The sequence below is a fragment of the Protopterus annectens genome, chromosome 16.part0 (assembly GCF_019279795.1).
Source record: "Protopterus annectens isolate FY-2018-M chromosome 16.part0, PAN1.0, whole genome shotgun sequence".
NCBI lineage: Eukaryota > Metazoa > Chordata > Ceratodontiformes > Protopteridae > Protopterus > Protopterus annectens.
Genome location: NC_056750.1, coordinates 518076467 through 518102886, shown reverse-complemented (window position 1 = coordinate 518102886; position 26420 = coordinate 518076467). Strand labels below are relative to the sequence as shown.

The 26420-nt window shown below is 44.5% G+C and overlaps 1 protein-coding gene across 1 annotated transcript in view; it reads right to left on the bottom strand.

The window, feature by feature from the left end:
• The window catches only part of SPTAN1 (spectrin alpha, non-erythrocytic 1), a gene marked incomplete in the record, with an annotated part of 2849969 nt that overhangs the window by 1117374 nt on the left and 1706175 nt on the right, over window positions 1-26420 (bottom strand). Inside the window, 1 exon segment of the mRNA XM_044058813.1 lies at window positions 25994-26098. Coding sequence (XP_043914748.1) covers window positions 25994-26098 — 105 coding nt within the window.

Sequence of the window (26420 nt, the reverse complement as noted above, 5' to 3'; positions counted from 1 at the left end):
GGCAGATTGATCTGGGGTTAAGGAATAAGCCAAACTGCCAAACTGAGTGTCTGCAATTGGGGATACATGAATTCCCCTTCCCTCTGGGTCAGGTTGTTTGGAATCTGAGGAAGATGCCATGGTGGCAGTGGGGAATGGCTGCGCAACAAGGGGTAACAGTGCTGGCGAAGCCATTCTGGAGATATAAGAATTGTCCTTGGTTTTTCCTCCTTTATTTAAAGCAGTACCCTGGGGATGAGAGGTAGTGGAGAAAAGGCATACACCAATAGACTGACCCAGGGGAAGGACAGGGCATCCACTTTCCAAGCCATGCAGTGCTGCTCCCTGGTGCAGAATTTGTGGAGCTGATGGTTGGTGTGGGAGGCAAAGAGGGGTGCCCCATTCCTGAGTTATTAGGGTGAGGGTTCTTCTGTTGAGCTGCCACTCGTGTGGGTCCAGAAGATTTCTGCTTAATTGGTCTGCCAGAGAGTTGAGAGTGCCTGGTAGGAATTGTGCTAACAAGTGTAGGTGCATGGCAAAGGCTGTGTGCTAAAGGGTCATGGCCAGCCTGCATAGAGGGTAGGTGTGAGTCCCTCTCTGCTTGTTGATATACCATATCACAGTGGTGCAGTCTGTTATCATCAGGAGAGACCGTGGGGAAGGAAGGGGTTTGAAAAGCTATCAAGGCATGCTGGACAGCCATCATCTGTTTTTGGTTGATGTGCAGAGGGATTTGCTGCGGGCTCCATTGGCCCTATATGCACCTGCCATCCAGGTGTGCACCCAAAGCAGTCTGATGAGTCTGTGTTGAGGGTCTGGGTGGCGGGGGTGGTGGTGAGAAAAACAGTCCTTTTGTTGTGGGAGCATGCTGTTGCCCACCAAAGAAAATCTTTTCTGAGGCAAGGAATTACAGATTAGAGTTTGCAGGTCTTGAGAGTGTTGACACCAAGTACTTTTTAGGTACCAGTGAAGTTTCCTCATATGCAGTCTGGCATATGGAATGATTAGTATGCAAAATGCCATGAACCCCATGAACCCCAGAGCTTGCATGATCTTCCTTGCAGATAACTGGGGCCTGGTGGCTAGTTGAAAGAAGTAGGCTGTCAAGAAAACGTTCAGTTGTGTACCTACCGTAAATGTAGATGTTAGAGTGTATTCACTGTTGCAGTCATTACTCTTGGGTTATCCTGCTGACAGGCTACCCACAGTCGGCCAGAATTCCAAAGTCTAGGTCCGGTGTCGGTTGCTGTCGCTTCTTCCCTGACGTCAGTGCACCAGGGGTATAAAAGATGCAGCTGACGCCATTTTCTTCAGTTTTTCTTGCTCCAGATGTCAGGTGCCCCCAAATTGGTAGGCTGAAAAATATGCAAATAAGTATGCATGCACAAAAATAAAAATTCTTTCATCTACAAGCAAATACACCACATAGGTTGTATAGGATAGAGAAGTACAGATAAGTCCCATCAAAGAAAAGTAGGATGGTGGGTGGGTAACCTGGACTGCAACAGTGAATACACTAACATCTACATTTATGGTAGGTACACAACTGTACTATGATCATCATGTTTCACTGTTGCAGTCATTACTCTTGGGTTGAATCCCAAAGCTGAGGATGGGCGGCTGGGCTAAATAGGATTGGGAGAGGCTATGAGGCCCTGCAGAACTGCAGTGGCAAAGCCTGCTCTGGATTTAGAGTAAAGAGGTAAGTGGTAGTGCTTTGTAAAAGTGTGTACTGAACTCCAAATTGCAGCCTCTAAGATGTCTTTGGTTGGTACTCCTCTGAGGAAGGCTGCTGAAGTGGCTGTTGCTCTGGTAGAATGAGGCCTAATGCCCTTAGGCATTGACTTGCCATGTTGAAAATAACAGAAACGGATGCAATGGCCTATCCATTTAGAAATAGTCTGTTTTGAGATGGCCTTTCCTTGTGATCCTGCAGCATATGACACAAAGTTGCTCAGTCTTTCTGAAAGCTTTAGTTTTGTCCAAGTAGAAGTGTAACTGCCTGTGTATGTCCAAAAAATGCAGAATTTTCTCACCCTTGTTCTGTGGGTTTGGATGAAAGGTAGGCAAGTGAATGGTTTGATTGAGGGCCACACTGGACACCACCTTAGGCATAAATGTTGGGTTTGTCCTCAGAGAAACCCTGTCTGGATGAAAAATGATAAAAGGTTCCACAGCCATGAGTGCTTGTAACTCCAGAGACTCATCTTGCAGAGGTTATTGCTAGAAGCAGAGCTGTTTTCCAGGATAAGAATTTTATATCCGCTGTTGAGGCTGGCTCAAAAGGAGGCAGTGTGAGTTTTTCCAAGACATAACTGAGGTCCCATGCCGGAATTGGTGCTCTCCTTGGAGGCCTGATGTTTTTGGCCCCTCTGAGGTACTGCCTTATTAAAAGGATGAGAAAAGATAGGTGGTTCCGTATTGTAATGGGCTGAAATGGCAGAGGCATGAATCTTAATTGATGAAAAAGAAAGGCCTTTGTTCAGCATCTCAGTTAGGTATTGTAAAATCTGAGGGATATTTGGTACACACGTGTCAATGCCTTGTTCCTGGTTCCAAGCACAGAATCTCTTCCAATTTTCTGCATAAGATTTATGGGTACTGGGCCTCCTGGCCTCCAAGATAACATCCATAACAGCTTTTGAAAGAGGAGTGTTCTGAATGGCTACATTATCCGCCATGCTGCCAGATTTAAGGTCCTGAGTTGGCTGTGCAGGATCAGATTGCTTTGTTGGGTCAGCAAGTGAGCAGTTTGAGGCAATATCCATGCTGGACCTTGAGACAAGCTCATTAGGATTGGGTACCAATGCTGGTGTGGCCAGTCTGGTGCAGTCAGTATCATTTTTGGCTTCTCTTGTCTGACCTTTAGGAGTACCCAGGGAAGGAGAGGCAGTGGAGGAAAGGCATATACTGTTAGACTTTTCCAGCTGAAGGATAGGGCGTCCACTCTCCATGCTTGCTTGTGATAAATCCTTGTGCAAAATCTCTGCAATTGGCAATTGTGAGGGGAGGCAAATAGATCTATGTCTGGGCATCCCCATTTCCTTGTTATCATGCTGAAGACTTGTGGATCCAGTTTTCACTCGTGGGGATCCATGAGGTTTCTGCTTAGTTCGTCTGCCAGAGTATTTGTTTTTCCTGGCAGGAATTGTGCTTGCAAGTGAATTTGATAAGTCAATGCTGTGTCCCATAAGATCATTGCTCGTCTGCAGAGGGGGTAGGAATGTGCACCTACCTGCTTGTTTATGTACCACATGACCGTAGTATTGTCTGTCTTTATCAGTAGCTGTCCTGGATGAAGAAGATCCTTGAAAGCGGTCAGGGCATTCTGAACAGCTAGCATCCCTTTTTGATTGATGTGAAGCTGCATCTGGCTTGCAGGACATGTACCCTGAATACATCTTCCTGCCATAAGGGACCCCCAGGCATAATCTGATGCATCCGTTGTCAGCGTCTGTCTGGCTGTGGGTAAACTGAATGGCAGACCCTTGTGGTGACAGGCCTCTGCCCACCATCGAAACTCCTGTTGCAGGCAGGGAATGAGTGTAATTACTGTTTCCAGGCTGTGGCAATGCTGAGTCCAAACACTTTTTAGATACCATTGTAGTTTCCTCATATGCAGTCTGGCATATAGAATTAGTAGAATGCAGGATGCCATGAAACCCAAGGCCTGCAGGATTTTCCTTGCAGTTAACTGGGTCTTTGTTGCCAATTTTTTTTTTTAAGTAAGAAGTCAGTTGTTTTTGTTTGTCTGGCATGAGATAAGCCAGCTGGGCAGTTGTATTTAAGCTTGCACCCAGGAATATTATCTGAGAGGGCACTAGTTTTGATTTATTTTTGTTTACTGTGTACTCTAGGCTGATTAGTAATCTTTTTACAAATGCCAGATACTTCAGAAGAATGTCTTTGTTCTCTACTTGAATAAGGCAGTCATCCAAGTAGGGATACATTTGAATTCCGCTTTGTCTGCAAAATGCAATTACTGGTGCTAGGCATTTTGTGAAGACCCTGGGCACAGTAGATAAGCCAAAGGGCAGTGCAGAGAATTGGTAGTGCATTGATCCAGCTATGAATATGAGGTATCTTCTGCAAGATTGTCCGATTGGGACATGCATGTATGCCTCTTTTAGGTCCAAAGTTACGAGCCAAGCCTTCTTTCCCAGCCAGGCCAGTATCTGCTGTAGAGTCAACATCTTGAATTTTGGAACTTCCAGAAACGTATTTAGTATAGACAGGTCCAGTACTGTTCTCCAGGTTTTGTCCTTTCTGGGCACTAAGAAAAGTCTGGAGTAAAATCCTTGCCCCTGCTCTTGTTGTGGTACTTTGATGAATGGCTCTCATGTCCATGAGGGCTGTAATTTGCTTTTCTGCCTCTGCCCATTGATTGTGTGGCAGGTCTGGCATACCTTTTGACCTTGGTAGGGTGTGAAAATGGAACCTGTAGCCTTGGGACACTATGTTCAAGACCCATTTGTCTTGGGTAACCATTTGCCAATTTGATGAAAAAAGTGCCAGTTTTCCCCCTAAGGGGGCTGCCAAAAGAAAAGTGCTTGGATCTGGCAAAGGAAAGTCATTGGGACTGTTTCCTGTAAGGTTGTGATTTGTCTTCTCCACTTTTGGAGGTATGAGCATCCCACTGTTTAGGCCTGTATGAGCCTTGGGGCTGAGATCTGCCTCTGGGACACCTGTATCTGCTTCTTTGTGGTCTGTCTGACACTGGAAAGGACCAATTTTTAGAAGGCCAGTTCCTGCTAAATCTGGGTGGCTGTACCTGTAAGAAATCCTTAACTGTCTGCATGGATTTTGCTTTATCCTCCATTTTTTTCAACACATCTTCTGCTTTAGTACCAAACAAAGTATCATCCTGTAATGGGGCATCTAATAATTTTGCTTTAACATGATCAGGCAGATTCTGTTCCTTTAACCAAGCATGCCTTCTAATAACAGAACCTGTAACAGCGGCCCTGCAAGAGGCCTCCAGTGAATCATAACCACATTGCAAAGTATGCTTTCCCACTTCTTCAGCTGCATGCAATAAATCCTGCATTTCCTTGTTCTCTGAACATTCAGTATTTGTCAACAATTTCTGTTTAAGCAGTGACATTAAATATTGCTGATATTCAAGCAAATGAAACTGACAATTTAAAGCCCTTACAGCCAAGGTAGCAGAAGTGTAAACTTTTTTCCCCCCATCTATCCAGAGCCCTAGAATCCCCATCAGAGGGGACAGGGTTTTTTGCAATGGAAGCTTTGGCCCCTTTGGGACCCTGAGATATAGTTTCTGGGTCAGCAGCGGGGTTTTTATATAGGAATTTATGAAAATCCGGGACCCTGTAGTATCTGTCTGGCTTAGCAGGTGCAGGGGGTAGAGAGTCAGGAGACAGGCCGGACTCTGAAAATACATCTACAATGTCTAGAACAGGAGGAATAGCAATGGGGTCTGTGCTGAGGAAGAAGCAGAAAGTCTCTGAGCCTTTTCTTAGATTCAGAATAATCTCTGCTCTCCCAGTGGAAATGCTCCATCATGGTATGCAGGGTCTCCCCAAAAGAATAATCCTTATGAGGTATTTGCTTCCCACAAGAAATACAATTGTTAACTTTTTCTGACATCGGTCTGGAGCAAGAAAAAAAGTTTCCCCAATGGAGTACTTAGCTTTAATGAAGACTCCGGTTCTGAAATTCGGATTTGAAAATCTCAGGAGACGGCTGACTGGCACTTGCAAACTGCTTTTGCTTCGGGCACCGCGTGGCAAGAAAGACTGAAGAAAATGGCGTCGGCTACATCTTTTATACCCCTGACGCACGGACGTCAGGGAAGAGGCGAGAGCAACCAACGCTGGACCAAGACTTTGGAATTCTGGCCGACTGCAGGTAGCCTGCCAGCAGGATAACCCAAGAGTAATGACTGCAACAGTGAAACACGATGAACATTTTGTTTTTCGGGCGGAAGGAATGCCATCTGGGATGCTGTGTCCAGGCTTGCTCCCAGGAAGATAATCCTTTGGGGGGCACCTATTTGGATTTCTTTTGGTTGATTGTGTACCCTAGGGAAGTTGTTAGGATTTTTACAAAGGCCAAGTGCTTCAGCAGCTTTTCCTGGCTGTCTGCCTGAATAAGGCAGTTGCCCAAGTATGGGTAAATCTAGATATTCCTTTGTCTGCAAAAGGCAATGGCTGGAGCCAGACATTTTGTGAAAACTCTTAGAGAGCAGTAAATAAGCCAAAGGGAAGCACACAGAACTGAAAGTGTTGAAATCCTGCCCTGAAACTGAGCTATTTCCTATATGATTCCCTAATAGGAATATTTCAGATCTAGAGTGGCTAGCCAAGCATCCTTGGAGAAAGTACAGTTGTGTACACTTACCATAAATGTAGACGTTCAAGTGTATTCACTGTTGCAGTCATTGCATTATCTGCTTGCAGGTAGCCCTCAGTCGGCCTGATTAACAAAATCTTGGGTCCTGCGTCGGTTGCTATCCCTTCTTCCATGACGTCAGGGGTATAACACATGCAGCCGATGCCACAATATCAGTTTTTCTTGCCCCAGATGTCAGGTGCCCCCCTAATGGGAAGCAATTAAATATAAAAGTACAATGATATACCTCCAACAAAAAAAGCAAATACACCAAAAAGCTTTAAGCATAGTAAAGGAAAGTAGAGGTATAACCAAAAGAAGTTAGGTAGCTGGAGGGAGGGTAACCAGGACTGCAATAGTAAATACACTCTAACATCTAAATTTATGGTAAGTCTACACAACTGTACTATGTTAGTGTTTCACTGTTGGTCATTACATTTGGGTAGATTCCCAAAGCTATGGTTGGGAAGAGGAATTTAAATAGCATTAGGACCAGCTATAAGGACCTGCAAGACTGCAGTGAAAAGCCAGCTCTGGATTTAAAGAAAACTGGCAAATGTTAATGCTTGCTGAAGGTATGTACAGAACTCCAGGAAGCAGCTTCTAGGATGTCCCTGGTAGGTACGCCTCTGAGAAAGGCTGTAGAGTTAGATGCAGCCCTGGTGGAGTGAGGTCTGATCCCCTGGGGTATAGGTTTTCCATGGTGCTTATAGCAGAAATGAATGCAATGGCCTATCCATTTAGAAATGGTTTGCTTTGAAATAGCCTTCCCCTCTGCCCCTGCAGCAAATGCCACCAGCAGTTTTTCAGATTTCCTTTGAGGTTTAGTCCTGTCCAAGTAAAATCTAAGTTGTCTGTGCACATCTAAGGAATGCAGTATCCGTTCCCCTTTGTTCTGTGGATTGGGAAAGAAGGTTGGCAAATTAATGGCCTGATTAAGAGCCACACTGGATACCACCTAGGGCATGAAGGATGGATTGGTTCTGAGGGACACCCTGTCCGCATGAAAGATGATGAAAGGCTCCACTGCCATAAGGCCCTGTAATTCAGATACCCTTCGAGGTGAAGTGATTGCTAAAAGGAAAGCTGTTTTCCAAGAAAGAAATTTTAAGTCCGCAATAGCAGCTGGCTCAAAAGGCGGTAGTGTGAGTTTCTCCAAAACAAAGTTAAGGTCCCCAGGCTGGGGTTGGAGCTCTCCTGGGTGGTCTCAAAATTTTGGCCCCTCTGAGGAACTGCAGAGCAGTGGATGTGAGAAGAGGGGAGGTTCTGTGTTATAATGAGCTGAAATGGCTGAGGCGTGGACTTTAATGGAAGAAAAAGACAGGCCCTTGTGAAGCATCTCAGTTAAGTGTTGTAAAATCTGAGGTAAATTGGGCGCTGCTGTGCTCATCCCTTGAGATTGGTTCCAGGCACAGAATCTTTTCCATTTTTCAGCATAAGATTTTCTAGTACTAGGCCTCCTTGCCTCTAAAATGATATCTATCACAGGTTTACTGAGGGATGGTGAAGGAGAGATTAGGTAATTAGCCAGGCTGCAAGGTTCAGTGTTAGAAGCTGAGGGTGCAGAATCTGGTTCTCCTGCTGGGACAACAGGGAATGAGTCTGAGGCAGGTGCCATGGGGATAGCCATGACACACTGCGCAGGAGGGGGTACACCAGTGTTGGTGTGGCCAATTTAAAGCAATCAAAATCATCCTTGGTTTGTCCTGTTTGATTTTTAGTAGTACTTTGGAGAGCAGAGACAGGGGGGGGAGGCATAGACTGATAGGTTTTTCCCGCTGAAGGACAGAGCAGCCACTTTCTAGGCTTGTTTGTGGGGAGTCCTTGTGCAAAATTTGTCCAATTGCTAGTTCTGAGGAAAGGCAAATAGGTCCATATCTGGGTTTTCACATTTGCTTGTCAACATGTTGAAAACCCTTGATTCCAGTTTCCACTCGTGTGGGTCCATGAGGTTTCTGCTTAATCCGTCTGCCAGTGTATTTAGTTTTCCTGGCAGGAATTGAGCTTGAAGGTGCACCTGGTAGTTCAAGGCTGTGTTCCACAATGCCATGGCTAGTCTGCAGATGGGGTAAGAATGTGTACCTCCCTGTTTGTTTATGTACCACATAACAGTGGTGTTGTCTTTACCATTAGTTGTCCTGGAAGAATGTGGTCCTTGAAGGCTGTCAGAGCATTCTGTACAGCTAACATTTCTTTTTCATTGATATGTAGGTGCATTTGACTTGGATTCCATTTGCCCTGAATGCACTTCCCTGCCAGGTGAGCCCCCCATGCATAGTCTGATGTGTCTGTTAGGGTTTGGGCGGCAGGGGGTGGTGTGAAAGTTAGTCCCTTGTTTTGGTGGCAGGCCTCTGGCCGCCAAAGGAACTATAGGCATAGGCAAGGAATGATAGGGGATCATTGCTTCTAGATCCTGAGAATGTTGACACCATAGGCTTTTTAGATACCACTGTAGTTTCCTCACATGCAGCCTTGCATATGTAATTAGAAGAATGCAGGAAGCCATGAACCCCAAGGCTTGCACAGTATTTGTCTTGCAGATATAGCAGGGTTTGTGTGGCCACTTGTTTTGAAGTACGTTGTCAAATGAATTTGTTTCACTGGCATGAGGTAAGCCATCTGGGAAGTTGTATTCAAGCTTGCTCCTAGGAATATAATTTGTTGACAGGGTACCAGGTGAGATTTCTTTTCATTTATGGTGTACCCCAGACAAGTTAGAACCCTTTGTACAAAGGCCAGATGATTCAAAAGTATGCCTGAATTAGGCAATCGTCCAGGTATGGGTATATTTGAATATTTCTTTGCCTGCAAAATGCAAAAACTGGAGCTAGGCACTTTGTGAATACCCTGGGCGCAGCAGATAAGCCAAAGGGCAGTGCAGAGAACTGATAGCGTGTGTAGCCTGCTTTGAAGAGAAGGTATCTTCTGCAAGATTCCCGGATTAGGATGTGCTGGTGTGCTTCTTTTAAATCTAGTGTTGCCAACCAGGCGTCTTTGCCTAGCATAGGAAGCAACTGGTGAAGAGTCAGCCTCTTGAATTTTAGACTCTCCAAAAAGGTGTTTAATGTAGACAGGTCCAGGATAGGATGCCATGAATTGTCTTTTCTGGGTACCAGGAAAAGTCTCTAGTAGAAACCTTGTCCCTTTTCCTCTTCTGGTACCAACTGCATAGCCCCCATGCTTAAGAGAAAGTATTTGTTTTTGGGCGTCTGCCCACTGATTTGGGGGTAGGACCGGCCACCCGTTTGGTGCTGGCAACATGTGGAAGTGAATTCTGTATCCCTGGGACACTATATTTAAAACCCATTTGTTCTGGGTAATGAGCTCCCAGTTCTTGCAATGAGGAGCAATCTTTCCCCCCAAAGGGGCAGCCAGCTGATAAGTGCTTGGAAATTTTAAAAGGAAGTCACTAAGACAGTTACCATAGGGGGGGGGTCTTATTACTCCCAGATTTGGAAGTGGAGGCCCCCCACTACTTAGTCCTGTGTGTCCCCTGGGACTGAAACTTGAGGTTTCTGTTGTGTCTGGGTTTGGCTTGAGAAGACTTGGAAGGGGCTGGAAAGGACCAATTTTTTGAGGGCTAGTGCCTACTAAATCTAGGAGGCTGAACTTGTAAGAAATCTTTAACAGCTTGCATAGATTTAGCTTTATCTTCCATCTTTTTAAGAACTTCCTCAGCCTTGTTGCCAAACAGGCGGTCCTGATTTAAGGGAGCATCCAACAATTTAGCTTTAGATCAGGGTAAAGATTGCTCCTTAGGCCAAGCATACCTTCTGAGCACAGACCCAGTAACAGCAGCCCTGCAAGAGGCCTCTAATGAATCAAAACAACACTTCAAAGTATGTTTTCCAACCTGTTCAGCAGAAAGCATTAAATCCTGTAATTCTTTACTTTCCACACAATCAGGAATAAACATAATTTTCTGTTTAAGCAATCCAATAACATGTTGCTGATTCTTTAATATACAAAACTGACAGTTTAAAGTCCTAATGGCCAAGGTTGCAGAAGTGTAAACCTCCTTACCCCATCTATCCACCGCCCTGGAGTCTCTATATCAGAAGGGGTACAATTTTTAGCAGTAGAAGCCTTAATGCCCTTGGGCCCCTCAGAAATAATCTCTGGATCCGCAACAGAATTTTTAAAAAGGAACTTGTGTGATTCAGGGACCCTGTAGTATCTCTGTCAGGTTTTCTGGAAGCAGGAGGCAAGGAATCAGGGGCCAAACTAAATTCCAAAAAAGCATCAACAATGTCTAGTACAGGAGGAATAGCTAAAGGCCTATGCTGAGGCAGGAGTAAGAAATCCCTGAGCCTCTTTTTTGAATCAGAAAAATCCTGGCTTTCCCAATGGAAATGCTCCGTTAAGAGTATGTAAGGTTTCACCAAAAGAAAAATCCTCTGGAGGGAAGGCAGAGGGAATAGAGTCCTCTGCATCAGAATCCTCATAAGTAGATAAGGGCACATCCAGATCATCAGAAGACTCAGAAAAAACAGTATCCTGGTCAGAAGATTCAGAAACAACTTCAGTCCTAGGCCTCTTAGAAGGGGGGGGGGGTGGCTACCCCTGATTAGAGTAATTAGATCTTCAGCCATTCTTATCATTTGTTTTTTAGGTATAGAGGCCTGTGCACGTGGCCTGGGAGTCGTTTTTTTAGGCATGGTTCGAGATTTATGCCTAAGTGAAGAAGGAGGCGTCGGTTTAAAATGCAAGTCCATAGGCCTGAATACACCCTCAGAAGTCGGTGCCTGCACAGCGGCTCCGGACCCATCCAAGGTAGAGACATCGGCGGGTTCCATAGTTGAAGTATCTCGCGTCATACCGGACTCCGAATGGGTCTCAGTAGTGGCCTGCGAATCAGAAGTAGTGGGTATCAGGGGCTGCGAAAGCACCTCATTGAGCACCAGCAAACTGGCGACTGACTTAGGAGAAGCACTGTCAGCAGTTTTGGACCTTGGCGGCCTGTCTCTGTCTTTATCCTTGCGTTTTTTTCAGAATCCCAGTAGTCGGATGGCTAACCGATGACATTTCTGGATAATTAAACCGAGAACCGAAATATTTAGAGGCGAAAATATACCGACGATGGATAGTGCGCTGATTAAATAAAGCACAAAACTGACAGCAAGGTACGTCATGGTCAGGGCCTAGGCAAGGAATACAGTACGAATGAAAATCTTTATGACGTATTTGCTTTCTATAGGTAAGACAATTGTTAACTTTTACTGACATCGGTTAAGAGCAAGAAAAAGGATCTCCAATGGGGTACTTAGCTTTTTTGAAGACTTCGGTTCTGAAACTCGAAAACAAAAATTTCAGGAGTCGGCCGACCGGCACTTGCAAATTGCTTCAGGAACTGCGCGGCAAGAAAGACTGATGTAATGGCATTGGCTGCATGTTTTATACCTCTGACGACCCAACGTCATGGAAGAAGAGACAGCAACCGACTCAAGAATCCAAGACTTTGACATTCAGGCCGGCTGAGGGCTACCTGCAGGCAAATAACCCAAATGTATTGACTGCAATTCTGTATTCAACTGGATGTATAAGAGAATTTAAGTACCTTTATCTGCACGTTTTTCAAATAATACAGTATTTAAATTGATTTAACTGTGTTGCATGATTATTAACTGAACTGGAAGTTTTGACTCTGCTCTTCAGTTAGGTTTCCCACCCACTCTCCCTGTTATTGTTTTGGTGTTAATCTTAGTGGCTTTGAAACTGCCCACCCCGCTTGTAAATTTGTGTTTGGATACTCCTTCTGGGCCCATCTCATTTGCTCACTCAACTGAGTGCAGTAAGATCATATTATGACTTAAGGCACTCCTACTGTGTACAAAGAGAGCATCTGTGAAAGAGAACAAAAAAAAAAAAAAAAAAAAAAAAACAATTTACATTCTAGTTTACTTTTGTTTCTTATAACTAGCCAGTTTTCTAGTTTCAGCACTCAAATCTGTCTCTTTGAACTCAGCACTTGTTCAGAACTCATTGTAAGCACTACATAAGCTGCAAATTACTACAGCACTCAACTTTCCTCACTTGTCTAGTGGAAAGCAGTTTTTAGTACTTAATAAACAAGCACTTATCCAGGCATGTCTAAGGGTCAGCTCCCAGTGATTTCTCCTGTCTACCTGATGAATCTGGGCATCTTGGGGCAATGCAGCAATTGCCTCATGTACACAGACAACCCTCTCCTCCTACCACCCAACACTACAACCTGAGAGATGCACTTATATAGCCAAACTGGAAGCAAAGCTCTCTTCACCCAAGACTGGACTAGACAGTCAAGAGGAGAAGGTAAACACTTGCACCACACCCCACTCATCACACAGTCCCTCAAAACCTACACCACCAAAACACACACATAGAAACACAAAACACACACCTACATTCGCGGAGGCTCTCAATAAAAACCTGCCCAAGCATCAGGGACATCCAAAGCATAAACGCAAGCAAACTCCACCCCCAACACAACCCACATGACACACAGCCCACAAACTCAGTTTGCCACTCAACCACAACCCATAAGGCATAACAACGTACTCACCAATCTAGTCATAGGTGACTCTATAGTCAGGCACACTGATGTTCCACTCACTAGACTAAACAAGGAGAAAGTTACTGTCAGCTGCCTGTCAGGTGCCAGGATCCGCCACATAACACATGCACTTAGGTCACTCCACAATAAGTACAAATATGACAGTCATTGTCCATGTTGGTGTGAATGACCTGAGACATACCTCCCTGGACTACATGAAAAGAGACATGGAGGAGCTCTCCGATCTTGTATCCCAGGCAGGTATGACCCTAACCCTGAGTAGCATCCTGCCATCACCCAGAATGATACCACAGTACAAGGACAAAATGATTGACTTCAACAATTGGCGTGTCATTCTAAGGGGATCCAGTGTTTATCTGCCTGGGACGACATGATTGACAGTCCACGATGCTTTGCCAGAGATGGCCTGCACCTGTCGCCCTTAGGATTCCAGATACTGGCTAAGGCTCTTGCCACCCCTATAGTGCCTTTTTTAGGCAAGGTTCAAATGACAAATTCACCACCGTAACGGGTACAAACAAGCAAAACCTGAGTGTAATGCTACTCAATGCTAGAAGCCTAAACTTCAAAATGCACTCACTCGAGGCACTCCTTAAAATGGAGAACATTGACATCTGTGCAGTGACAGAGACCTGGTTCAAAGCTCCAGAGAGCACTCCTGCATTACCACACTTCAATTCATACCACACCTTTCGGACACCTAACCCAGAAAGAAGCACTAAAGGCGGAGGCGTGTCCATATTCATTACGGATATCCACACCTCCAGGCTAGTTGCACAGCATAATGCATCAAAGATTATCCAAGTGCAACTAACTCTGGGCAAGACCGCAATCCAAATTGTAGCTTGCTACAGACCCCCCACCATGCCCCAGGATTCACACTCCTCATTTCTTGATACACTGGAAAGTATTAGGGTACAACCCAATACCCTAATAATGGGCGACTTCAACTACCCCACCATTAACTGGGAAAACTACTCATGTACCAACTCTTTTGCTCAACGTTTTCTAGAATTCATAAATTCCAACGCATTGGATCAACTTATTCACACCCCCACCAGGGGCAGCAATATCCTAGACCTGGTCATTACCAACATGGGAAACCGGTGTTCCACACCAGAGGTCAATTCCACGTTGGTCAGATCCGACCACAAGCTAATCAACCTAGACATCATACCACCCCCAATTAGGGAAACCATTGTAAAAAACTTCTCCAAAGCTAACTTCACACTTCTTAAGACAGAAGTGGCAAACTTCATGACACCCATGCAGACGGACAACAGAGGTATGACGGCCGAATCCTACACAGATGCACTTTAAGCACTTACACGAGTGCATGGATCATGCTATCCCTAATAGAACCAAGATGTTATCCTCCAAAAAAAGGAAGCCGATCTGGTGGTCCACTGCCATAAACAAACTCTACAACAGAAGAAAGAAACTGTTGCAAAAAAGAGTAAAATCCCATGACTGGACGAACTCCCTGGTCAACTTCAGTAAGAAGCTGAGATCCCTCATAAAATCCTCCAAAGCTAGTTACGAAAACAAAATTGCCACTGACTCTAAAGACAACCACAAAGCATTCTATAGCTATGTCAAGAATCTAAATGGGAACACTCAGATCTGCTCTGAGTTACAGCACAATGGCACTAAATATACAGAAAGTACAGTTTTGTACCTATCATAAATGTAGATGTTCGATAGATATGCAACTGCAGTCCTGACATATGGGTTGTCCTGCCTCAGGCAGCCCCTCGGTCGGCCGGATTCCAAAGTCTGGGTCCGGCGTCAGCTGTCGCCTCTTCCCTGACGTCAGAGCGGCTGGGGTATAAAAGCATCCGCCAACGCCATCTTCTTCAGTGTTTCTTGCCCCAGATGCCAGGTGCCCTCCAAAGAAGGCTAAATTTGGTGAATGGATAAAAAATTCCAGACATGCACAACAGTAATAAAAAGATACACCATAACAGATATCCCCAGCTAATAGAGAAAAGGGGGAATGGACCCATAAGGAAAATTACAGAGGGGTAGGAGGGAGGGAAAACCTGACTGCAGTTGCATATCTACATTTATGGTAGGTACAAAACTGTACTATGTCCTTCAAGAATGCAACTGCAGTCCTTACATATGGGTTGAATACCATAGCCAAGCTGGGGGTGGTAGGCTCTAAGATAGGGATGGTGTAGCTAAAATGCCCTGCAGGACTGCCGAAGCAAAGCCTGCTCGGGATCTGGAATATAAAGGCAGGTTGTAGTGCTTGGAAAATGTATGCACGGAGCTCCATGTAGCAGCTTCTAGAATGTCCTTTGTAGCCACCCCTCTTAGAAAGGCTGTGGAGGTGGCTGTAGCTCTGGTGGAGTGTGGCCTGATATTGGCTGGCACACCCTTTCCATGGAAAGAGTAACAGAATCTGATGCAGTGTCCAATCCATTTTGAAATTGTTTGTTTGGAGATTGCCTTTCCTTGCACTCCAGCAGCATAGGCTACAAATAGTTGGTCAGACTTTCTGGTGGTCTTTGTTCTGTCCAAGTAGTAGCGTAGTTGTCTGTGTATGTCCAAAGTGTGCAGCAGCTTTTCCCCCTTATTTTGAGGATTGGGAAAGAAAGTAGGCAGGTGAATTGCTTGATTTAGAGACACCCTGGATATAACTTTTGGCATGAATGAAGGATTGGTTCTTAGAGAGACTCTGTCCTGATGAAAAATGAGAAAAGGAGGTACTGCCATGAGAGCCTGTATCCACGAGACTCTTCTTGCTGAGGTAACTGCTAACAGGAAAACCGTTTTCCAGGAGAGAAATTGCATTTCTGAAGATGCTGCTGGTTCAAAAGGAGGAAGAGTTAATTTTTCCAAGACAAAATTGAGGTCCCATGCAGGTACTGGTGGTTTTCTGGGAGGTTTGATATTCTTTATCCCTCTTAGAAACTGTCTTAGCAAGGGATGCGAAAACACAGGTGGGTCACAGTTATATTTTGCTGAGATTGCTGAAGCGTGAATTTTTATGGAAGAATATGAGAGCCCACTATGAAACATTTCTGCCAAGTATTCTAATATCTGTGGTATGCTCATTACTGATGCATCCTGACCCTTGTTGCCATTTCAGATGATGAATCTCTTCCACTTGGCTGAATAGGTTTTTCTGGGGGAAGGTCTGCGTGCTTCCAGTAAGATCTCTTGAACTTTTTTGGAAAGAGAGATATGGGTAGAAGTCATGAAACCCTCCAAGCTGTCAGCTGCAATGTTTGCAGGTTTGGATGAACAGTCCTGTAATTGTGCTGAGTTAGAAGCAGAGGCCATTGAGGCAGGGGCCACGGTTTGGTGCGAGATATGCTCAGTAGCAATGGGTACCAGTGCTGCCTTGGCCAGTCTGGAGCTATCAAAATGCCTTTTGGTTGTTCTGCTTTCATCTTCAGTAACACCTTGGTTAGTAATGGTAGAGGAGGGAATGCATAAATTGTTAGGGAATTCCAGCTGAAGGAGAGAGCATCCGTTCTCCAGGCTAGAGGATGGTGCGTCCTTGAACAGAACTTCTCCAGGTGATGATTGAGGTGAGAAGCAAAGAGATCTATGTCCGGTCTTCCCCATGCACTTGTTATTTGTGAAAAAATGTGTGGATGCAGCATCCATTTGTGCGGGTCCAAGAAATTTCTGCTCAGCCTGTCCGCCAGAACATTGTCCTTGCCTGGAACAAACTGGGATTGCAAGTGGATGTTCAGTTTCAGGGACTTTTCCCAAAGAGTCATTGTTAGTCTGCAAAGGGGATAAGAATGAGTGCCTCCCTGCTTGTTTATGTACCACATGACAGTGGTGTTGTCTGTCCTTATTAGCAGATGACCTTGTTGAAGGGATTCCCCAAAGGCGTCGATTGCATGCATCACTGCCAACATCTCTTTTTGATTTATGTACAGATGCATTTCCCTGGGAGTCCATTGCCCTTGAATGCATCTGCCCTCCATGTGCGCCCCCCATCCATGATCTAAAGCGTCTGTTGTAATGATTTGACTTGCTTGAGGTTTGTTGAAAGACATGCCTTTGTTTAAATGACTTGCTTGAGCCCACCACAAAAATTCCCTTTGTAGGCATGGAATGAGTGGTATTACGTCTTCTAGGTTGTGGCTGTGTTGAGACCATAAGCCTTTTAGGTACCATTGCAGTTTTCTCATGTGTAGTCTTGCTAGAGGGATCAGAAGAATGCAAGATGCCATGAACCCCTGGGCCTGCAGGATTTTTCTTGCAGTCAGCTAGGTGAGCTTTCCTAGGCTTTTGAAGTAGTCTGGTAAATGTTCTTGTTTTTCCTCTGTGAGGAAAGCCATTTGTGATTTTGTGTCCAGTTTGGCTCCTAGAAAAATAATCTGTTGGGATGGCAGTAGTCTTGATTTTTGAATGTTGACTGTGTATCCCAAAGCCTGTAGTAATTGAATGACATAGTCCAAGTTTCTTATCAAGGTTTGTTTGCTGTCTGCTTGTATAAGGCAGTCGTCCAGGTAAGGGTATATTTGAATCCCCTGGAGCCTGCAATGTGCAACTACTGATGCCAGGCATTTCGTAAATACTCTGGGCGCAGTAGATAAGCCAAACGGCAATGCTGAGAATTGATAATGCTCTGACCCTGCAAGAAATCTGAGGTATCTTCTGCAACTGTGTCTGATTGGGACATGCAGGTATGCCTCCTTGAGGGCCAGAGTAACCAGCCAAGACCCCTTGCCCAACATGGGAAGGAGTTGCTGTAACGTCAGCATTTTGAATTTTGGCACAATGAGAAAAGTGCTTAGAGCGGACAAGTCCAGTATAGGTCTCCATTGCTTTTCTTTTCTTGGAACAAGGAACAGTCTTGAATAGAATCCCTGGCCTTGTTCCTGAGGAGGAACCTTTTCTATTGCTTTTATTTGTAACAGCTGAGAAACTTGTATGAGTGCCTCTGCCCTTTGATTTTGTGGCAGGTTTGGCATGCCTTGTCTTGTTGGTAAGGTATGGAAGTGGAACCTGTAACCTTTGTCTATTATGTCCAGAATCCATTTGTCCTTGGTTAAAATGTGCCAGTTTTTTGAGAATAAGGATAATTTTCCGCCTAGAGGGGCTTCTCTTTGAGCCTTGGTCGGCGGTGTGAAAGTCAAGTCATTGTGATTGTCCCTGTGGTGCAGCTGAACTCCCTGCGCCACTTCTCTGATTTGGTGGTTGCCATTGGCGGCCCCTGTAGGAGCCTCGGTATTGCCCTCTACCTCGAGCATGCCTGTTTTTTCCCCTTTGAAACTTGTCAGTGTCTGGAAAGGACCAATTCTTTGAAGGCCAATTCCTGCTGAATCTGGGTGTCTGAACCTGGAGGAAATCTTTGACTGTCTGTACTGAATTAGCCTTTTCCTCAATAGACTTCAACACATCCTGTGCATTAGCACCAAAAAGCTTCCGTTTTTCCAGAGGTGCATCTAGGAGCTTTACTTTAGCATGGTCTGGCAGTGGCTGTTCTATCAACCAAGCATGTGTACGTATAACGGCCCCTGTCATAGCTGCCCTACATGAAGCTTCCAATGCATCATAACCACACTGAAGAAAATGACTGCTAACCTGCTGAGTGTTATGAATCAAATCCTGCAAGGCCTTTCTATCTATAGGCTCAGGAGAGGCTAACTTTTTCTGCAAATCATCCATTAAGTAATCCTGGTATTGAAACATATGAAAAAGACAGTTAAGAGACCTCATGGCAAGGGTGGAAGAGGTATAAACTTTTTTGCCCCATCTCTCCAGGGACCTAGATTCCCTGTCCGCGGGCAAAGGGTTTTTGGCCGAGGAAGTAGCCACTCCTTTGGGCACCTGAGAAATAGTTTCTAGATCCACAGAGTGGGCCTTAAAGAGATGCTTATGAGTTTCAGGAACCCTGTAATATCTGTCTGGCTTGACAGGAGCAGGAGGGAGAGAATCAGGGGAAGCACTGGAGTCTGAGCATACATCATCCAAGACATCTAACACTGGAGGCATAGCTAATGGTCTGTGCTGGGGTAACTTAAGGAAGGTACGTAGCCTTTTCCTGGAGTCAGAGATATCCTGACCCTGCCACTGAAAATGTTCTCTCATGGAGTGGAGAACTTCTCCGAAAGAAATATCCTCTGGAGGAGAGGCAGAAGGAATTGATTCCTCAGCATCAGAGTCCTCGTAGGCCTGGAAGGATTCTTCCTGGGTATCTGAGTGCTCTGAATCCCTAGAGGCTTCATCTGAAGAGAGGGTGTCTGTCTGCTCAGCCCTAGGCCTTTTATCTGCAGGCGGCTGAGAACCTCTGTCTGGATGCGCCTGAGAACCTCTGATTAGAGAAATTAGATCTGCAGCTAGAGTCATGATCTGTTATCTGAAGAGGGGCCCTGGGAAAAAGATTTAGGAGGATGAGCCTTAGCCTGGCTGGCAGCCTTAGCACGTGTGTAGGTCTTGATGGACATAGAGACCGGAGGCCTAGCTGCCCCACGTGCAGGAGTAACTTTATCCACCGGTATGGTGTCAGGTAAATCTTGAGAGCTTCGGTTTCGGGAGGAAAATCAACAACCGGCACCGGGGAAACCTCCGGGACCGAAGTACGCGGTAAAGCGGTGTCGTCAGTCTGCAGCAGTTGAATTACCGCCTCTGAAGAGAATGATGCACTCGCGGGAGGCTTAGGCGTGGTATCGGTGGACGACGCGGGCCGAGGATGTCGGTTCCAGTCCTTTCGTTTTTTGGAAATATGTGCAGTCGGTTGTTCCGACGGCATGATATAAGCGTAATTTTCGCCAAAAAAGACTTCGGCAAATTCTACCCGGCGCCGGAGTGTGCGCTTATTAAAGCAAGCACAGGCAGCACAGGCCGAGACGTCGTGGTCTGGGCCCAGGCAGGGAAGGCAGTAAGAATGGAAGTCCTTATGAGGTATTTGTTTACCACAAGACAAACAATTATTAACTTTTTCAGTTTTTTCTGACATCGGCTGAGGCAAGAAAAAGGTTCCCCAATGGGGTACTTAGCTTTTTGATGACTTCGGTAACTGAAAACACAGGTGCTGGCCGACGGGCACTTGCGAACTGCTTCTGCTTCGGGCACCGCGTGGCAAGAAAGACTGAAGAAGATGGCGTCAGCGGATGCTTTTATACCCCAGCCGCTCTGACGTCGGGGAAGAGGCGACATCAGCCGACGCCGGACCCAGACTTTGGAATCCGGCCGACATAGGGGCTGCCTGAGGCAGGACAACCCATATGTCAGGACTGCAGTTGCATTCTTGAAGGACATCCAACTGATACTGCCAACATCCTAGCAGATAGGTTCAGTGCTAACTTTACCCTCCTCTCACCCCCTAGAGAGCCTATCTCTATACCAGAAGAATACAAAGTTCCTATAATCACGGCTGCACAGGTAAAAAAAACTCTCCAAAGCCAAGAACACAGCATCCATGGGACCTGACAATATCCCAGGATGCGTTCTACACGAACTACAGAATGAATTGGCACCCTACCCAAGTACCATGTTCAATCATAGCCTCACCTCAGGCTTTGTACCCACTGAATGGCGCACCATGACGGTTATCCCACTCCACAAAGGGGGACCCACGACGGACCCCGGGAACTACCGCCTCATTAGCCTGACGAGCCTGGTCTGCAAGGCCATGGAACATATCATCGTGGAACTCAAACAAAGACATTGGTAATCTCCAAACTCTGGACCCTACCCAGTTTGGATTTGTAAAAGGCAGATCATGTCTCCTAAACCTGATTGACTTCTTTGAAGCAGTCACCAAAGCCATAGATGAGGGTAAAATGGTTCACACAGCTTATCTAGATCTCGCCAAGGCTTTCAACACCATCCCCCACTCTGGAATTATAGATAAGCTCACTAAACTACGTATAAATCCCTATGTCACAAGATGGGTTGCCAAATGGCTCATGGACAGAACCCACACTGTGAAAGTAGCGGATTCCAAATCCGACATCAGACCAGTGACAAGTGGAGTACCACAGGGTTCAGTCCTGGGTCCTCTCCTGTTTGGTATCTACTTCTCTGAAGTGCAGGCCAACACAGAAGGTCTTTATTAACAAAGTTTGCAGATGACTGCAAACTAAGAGCCATAATCGAAACTCCTAACGATGTAGACAAACTACAAAAGGGCCTCACTGAGACAGATACCTGGTGTCAAAGCCATGGCCTGAAGCTCAATGCCAAAAAGTGTATCGTCATCCCCTTTGGTAAAAACTCTGTACCCATGAACTACCACATAGCTGGTAGTCTACTTAATGCCAAAAATGTGATGAGACCTTGGGACACAGGTGGACAGTAGTCACTCCTTTGATAATCACATTGCCACAGTGGTCAGGAAATCCTTCTACGTGGCTCATCTCATCACAAAAGGATTCTCATCCAGAAAAAAAGGTCATTGTTCCCCTCTACCCATCACTCATTAAACCCATTATAGAGTACAACGCCCTTTTGGTTTGTACCTCACAAGACATCTACAACAACTGGAAAGACCACAGAAATACCTCACAAAGAGGATTACTGGCCTCAAACAGATGCCCTATGCAGACCGTCTCAAAAAACTACAGCTTTACTCCATCGTACATCGCCTACTCAGGGGCGATCTCTGCCTAATATACAAAATTATGTCAAACCCAGAGCTGTTGGACATACCCCACTTAAAGAAATCCCAATCCCTCCAAGCTACACACTCTAGGGACCTAGACCTTGTCACCACAATAAACAGAACATGCTGGAGGGATAATTCCTGTCCCAGAGACTTTCCATACTCTGGAACAGACTACCTATGTCAAACAGAGCTCCTCATTAGCACTCTTCAAGAAAAATCTTGATTATTGGATGGGAAATGGGGAATTCACCCCGGGGATCACTTCTGTGGCTCTGCTCGACAGGGGCACAGGAAAATAATTTTCTTGGGTGGCGAAAGCCAGGGTACATTTTTTGGCTAGGCTTGTATGGGCCCTAGGGCCGATAGCCTAGTACCTACCTATGAACCTATGCAACAGTGAAACACGAAGAACATCTCCTCCTGAACATTATTCTGCACATACTGTTGCCCCAAAATTCCACTTTCTATGCAATTTGCTCCTCCTCTTTTCAAAGGATCCTACATCTAAGTTCTCTTAACTCCTTTTAAATAAACAAACCAGCCAAAAGGCACCAAAAACACAAGACCTCCTTTACAATACTCAGTACTTCAGTTACATCTGGTTAAGATTTTGATTTCCATTTTCTAGTAACTGCATTTTGGACAATGAAATGCATTAAACTAAACTGCCTGTGTCTAGGCAATTCAGCTCCTGTGCCCCAGCTCAAAAGAAATATTTTCTGAGTTACAATCATTTACTCCCCCAACATTTTTGGAGTAGTAATCTTGCAGGAATTTTTAAAATCTGCCAACATGTTACACACCTAAAAAACACATTACAAGTTACCTCCCTCATTCCCATCACGCCTCCAGCATCTGCTATCTATAAAAACAAAATAAACTTTCTGACTCTGTTGCACATTTGGAACTAAACACATGCTCTCTGACTGCTAGTTTGCCAATGAATTTCCAGTCTCTCTTCCCAAATGTTTTCTAACCTCTTCTGATTGATTCTTAAAGTTCCATTGCAATATTCTATATGGTCTACTATTTATTTTTATATCAGCAGCTTTGGTTCCAGGCTCAACTGAAAACTCTCCTAGAGCCAGTCTTTTCACTTGGCACTCCCCAATCCCCATCTCTTTCCCTATACTCTGATATGAATCCCTGGTAAGGAAGGCAGTCATTCTGTTTGGTCTCATCTCACTCTTACTTTTCTCTCTCTAGCTATTAACTCCCAGTCCAATGGCTCTTTTGTCAATTTTCAACAGTAAATGTCAGCTCCTCTTGCCTATTTTCCATACTCCTACATGCAGTCAGCCTTTCTAACTATCTCCTTTATCCATTCCCACGGTGGCTTAGTTCTTGCAATACTATTTAATGAATATAACATTCTGTGACATTGCTGTTACTCCTGCATTCAAAATCCTACTCTCATTTCTCAAAACTTCCTCACTGTTTCATCGGCATCCCTTTCCACTTTGATTTATAACCTTTTGCTTGTGCTATGTATATGAGCTATAACTGTTGAACTCTAAAGCATCCTTTCAGATAAGGTAATTCTACTCCACCTTGCTCAATGTGGTGCATTACTATCTGGGCTGAGCCTAAAATTGGTCAAAAGTGATCAGTGCACTACCTTAGGAAACAAATATAAATCAATCAATCCCACTTATCTCTTGCCCTCTTCTCCTCCCAAATAAATTAGTTGAGCTCTATCAGTTTCTCACCAAATGTGTGGACAAATTAAAAGCCCCATCACTGTGTTCAGTTTTCTAGTGATTACTGAGGGGGTGATCTGTGCCTGACCTGCAAGGCAGTCTCTGACTCAGCCCTGATAGAAATGTAGCATATTCGTAAAACTAACTGCACAAGGTTTACCCATACCAAAGATCTAATCCTGATCTCTGACAAGAATAGATCATGCTGGAGAAGTGTGTGTGTCCCAGAGAATGCCCCTCCTCTGGAAAAGGCGTTCTATTCATGTGATGCAGAGCCCTTCCCTGACCATCTTCAAGTGCAATCTGGACCAATCGATGGGAAATCATAAATTCACTCCTGGGATGGCACCCATGTCCCTTATGGACAGAGGCAGATTGTAAATATAGTCAAAACCCTGCTTGCTGACCCTTGTCATCTTTCACATAGGAATAGAAAATTGGGTAAAATCTGGGTAAAAATGACTAGACTCTTGGGCCATTAGCCTAGTAATCTCCTATGAACCTATTATCACCCACAGCTTCTTCTCTGGTTTATAAAAATGTGAAAGACTTGTACATAAAACTAAACTAACTGCTTGTATACTACTATCCATTTCAGTACTGGAGAACTTCCACTTCCTTAGCTTTTGTATTACTTTTTGTTCAGTCTCATCCCACATATCCTTAGCTGCCATAATAGAAACATTTTTAATCCATACACCTAAATACTTCATCTTACGTCCCCATGAGTTTGCTGACCCAATTCATATTTTGTTTTGATACATGGTTTACTGCTATAGCCTTTGTTTTATCTTAATTAATTCTATATTCTGAAGAGACTTGAAATGGTCTCAAAATGTCCTTTTCCGGATTTTTCAAGTACAAACCAATATCAAACAGACTGGAAATCTGATTTGTGAAGACAGAAATAAAAGATCCAAGTCCAAACGTGGCAAAAAACACCTTTTGTCCACCATGTCCATGTCTTTAGATAAGTCAGATGGCAAAGTAGTTACATGTTGAGTCTTGGGCACTATGCTGGATCAAAGAAAACAAACAAAAGTCGACCTTAAGATGTGAAGAGGAACTTGTTAAACTTAGCGTTAGAGTCATAAATGGCATCCATTTTTTGAAAGCAACATCTGGCTTCTTCCATACTATAAACATGATAACGTGAATGATGACCTCCCTAGGTAAGTCCATTACTGAAGGATCCTCGACGTCTTTTTTTTTCACAGATACTCATTCAGACATTTTTACAAGAAGAAATACAGTTGAGCCACAACTTGATCCTTAAAGTTTCTTCAGTAGATGGATATGTTCAATGAAGCAATTCAACTAAGTCAGATTTCAATACCCTTCTCTATATAAGAAATGGAGGTCTAAAGAACCTCAAACTCATCCAAGAAGGCAGAAGGAAGGGTTAGACAACCATGATTCCTCCTCAGCTCCTAAATGGGATTGGTTGCACACTAAAAAACACAGATGTGTCTGTGCATGCAATGTGTGTGCACTAGGTAACAGGGCATTGGTACACATGGGCATGCCGTTTGACAACCACATTGAGACCTGACTTGCCCACATTAGTCCTGGTACTGGCATCAGGCAATATCACCTAGGAGTAGATTCCTGCACCCAAAGACACATGCTTCACCTCAAAAAAGTGCCAAAAGTTGATGGCCCTAACTGTGTGTTCCAGTATAATAAGATCCCAAGAACCAGTCTTAATCTGGGTCCTAAGAAGAAGAGCTGTAGTCAACAGTGACAAACAAGCTTTAGCCAGGAGACTCGAAAGGACCACCACCCAGAATCACAATGGCTGCATGTGCACTCTATACATTAACTGGATAGGTATGTGGTCCCTACCACCGGGGACATTTCACCCCTGGTGGTGAGCATGTTGAGTCCCTTGTTGCTCAACAAAGCAGAGAACTTTCATGAACCACAGCCCACAAAAGTCAAGAGGAGGAAGGGAAGTAGAGAGAGTTTAAGGCCATCTCAGATGCAGACTGGGTTTCAGGAGGGTATGATAGTCTGTCATGAATGTTTTTAGCCCTCTGGTATTGTCCCAACAAAGGCCTGGAGCTGGGTGGGGTACCATCCCACAAATCCCCATACTGAGCACTCTCAAGTGCCACCAGCCTCTGAATACCATGGCAAAAAAAAAAAAGTCACTTCTGCATCTTTAGGTGGCTAGGCTGAAAAAGTGGCACATCATAGTATTTAACACTGAGCTCTGCTACCAAGCAACAGAGACAAAGTCATTGTTGCTCTCATGACTCTTAAGTCAGGAGCTATGACCCACATGGGCACCCATGTGGGTCATAGCTCCTGACTTAAGAGTCATGAGAGCAACAATGACTTTGGTGTTTTAGGCAGTAAGCAATGGAACTTTCCCATGATGTACAACACAACCTAAACTGTGGAGGACTCTGCGGCTAAGCACATTATTCTACTGCTCCATGTTAGTGGAGGCCACCCCAATCATGGAAGCTTCAGACAAAAACAGCTGAGCTGGGAGCAAAGTAGAAGTAATCCTACAGACCCTCTAAAGAAAGTCTCCTTTACATTACAACACTTAATTCTGGAAACAAATTTCTGCACACTGTACATGTAATGACAACCCCAATCATGGAAGCTTCAGACAAAAACAGCTGAGCTGGGAGCAAAGTAGAAGTAATCCTACAGACCCTCTAAAGAAAGTCACCTTTACATTACAACACTTAATTCTGGAAACAAATTTCTGCACACTGTACATGTAATGATAACTGAATACAGTTACTATAACAGTAATAGTTAGACTCTGGATAGCACCTGAAGTACTGTGTTCTATAAATTATTACTTACCTCATGTGCAGATATATCAGCTTCTAGTAACTGGTGCTTCTTCAGCAAATTATTAACAGATGCCAAGTCCTTGCCATAGTCCTCAGAGGCTAGGAGGGCTTCCACCTGGAAGACAGAAGTTGAAAGGATTTTAGTATAAAACAAATTATAGACTCCAACATTATATGTAGTAGTTGAAGTACTTTTATTAATACTCGCCTTGAAATGAAATTGCCAACTACATACATGTGCAGTCACAAAAAAATATATACATCACTATTCAAAGCAATGTTTGACTACTGCACATCCATTACACCTGTGCACACTACCACAATCTACATTCACCACTCATTTAAAGAAAACTGAAACAGAGCTATCCCCTTTTGAATTCCAGCATGAACTGAAAAAGCAAACACTTCATCATTAACTATAACATATTAGGAGTAAT